This window comes from Sinocyclocheilus rhinocerous, unplaced genomic scaffold (assembly GCF_001515625.1).
Source record: "Sinocyclocheilus rhinocerous isolate Xijiao unplaced genomic scaffold, SAMN03320098_v1.1 C36153675, whole genome shotgun sequence".
NCBI classification, from domain to species: Eukaryota; Metazoa; Chordata; class Actinopteri; order Cypriniformes; family Cyprinidae; genus Sinocyclocheilus; species Sinocyclocheilus rhinocerous.
This window is the reverse complement of record NW_015774483.1, coordinates 1-862: the sequence shown is the minus strand read 5'-3', so window position 1 is coordinate 862 and position 862 is coordinate 1. Positions and strand designations below refer to the sequence as shown.

Below are 862 nucleotides of genomic sequence, written 5' to 3'. Positions count from 1 at the left end.
TAACAATGTAAAAATCTTTACTGTCACAGTGCAGTGCAGTACACATGTTTGTTAGCATTATTTATTTTTGGGTACTAGTGAGAGAGTGTGTGTATTTGAATGTGTCGAAGTGTGTTACCTGTAAGAAGCTGACAACCATGAGGAACAGACTGTATGATCCGATGCCTCCCGTAAAAACCTCATTCAGCTCTCTTTGCAGCAAAAACTGCTTCAAAACCAGCACCAGGTGCGGTAATACGGGAAATTGCTAAAACACACACACAAATACAAGTCAGAAAATAAATCTGTATAAAGAAAGAACATTTAAAGGCTGTCCACGTCAACTTTAAAAAACCTCCACACTCACCTGTTTGAAGTCCTTGATGAGGTTTGCAGCTTTAACACCGTTCTGTACATTAAAGCTAATGTCCACTTTTACCTCTGTGTGCAAGTCTGTCAGTTTAATGATGGGAACCTACAAACACACAGAGCATTAAACACAAGCAGGGATGTCTGACAGACATCAAAAACAGCCTACATACGTGCATGACAAAGCACTGCGCGTACCGTGGCTTTGTCCAAGACTTTGACAGAGTTCTCATCTGCAACTTTTCTCTTGCGTAGCGCCTCTTCCAGAGTCCAGAGAGGTAAAGTCTCCCAGTGACCAAAAACCACCAAGTCTATATCACTGGTATAAAGAGGGAGAAGAAAAAGTGTTAAATATAAGCAAACAAAAACGATTTTCTTCTTAATGAATGAACAATGTTGTTTTGGAACAAGTTTGGTGGCTTTAAAGGGGTCATGAACTAAGAAATCAAAATTCCCTTGCTCTTTTGATATACAAGAGGTCATTGTACTATAAAAACATCCTGTAAGTTTCAGA

At 39.3% G+C, this 862-nt stretch overlaps 1 protein-coding gene across 1 annotated transcript; it reads right to left on the bottom strand.

Annotated features, from left to right (window-relative positions):
- Window positions 1–60: 60 nt before the first annotated feature.
- On the bottom strand, window positions 61–831 carry LOC107735577 (non-canonical poly(A) RNA polymerase PAPD5-like). Its single transcript, XM_016547216.1, has 3 exons — window positions 547–831; window positions 347–454; window positions 61–247 (listed from the first exon to the last, which is right to left on the bottom strand). The coding sequence occupies exons 1-3, from the start codon at window positions 829–831 to the stop codon at window positions 62–64; spliced, it is 579 nt and encodes a 192-aa protein (XP_016402702.1). The 3' UTR covers window position 61.
- Window positions 832–862: the final 31 nt, after the last annotated feature.

What these genes read in the sequence shown, in the direction of transcription:
- LOC107735577 (XM_016547216.1), bottom strand. Translation starts at nt 831, where the DNA reads ATGACCTCTTGTATATCAAAAGAGCAAGGGAATTTTGATTTCTTAGTT. An exon ending in AAGTCTTGGACAAAGCCACG is followed by an intron (nt 455 to 546) that starts GTACGCGCAGTG and finishes GTGTGTTTGTAG; the next exon opens with GTTCCCATCATTAAACTGAC. An exon ending in TCATCAAGGACTTCAAACAG is followed by an intron (nt 248 to 346) that starts GTGAGTGTGGAG and finishes TGTGTGTTTTAG; the next exon opens with CAATTTCCCGTATTACCGCA.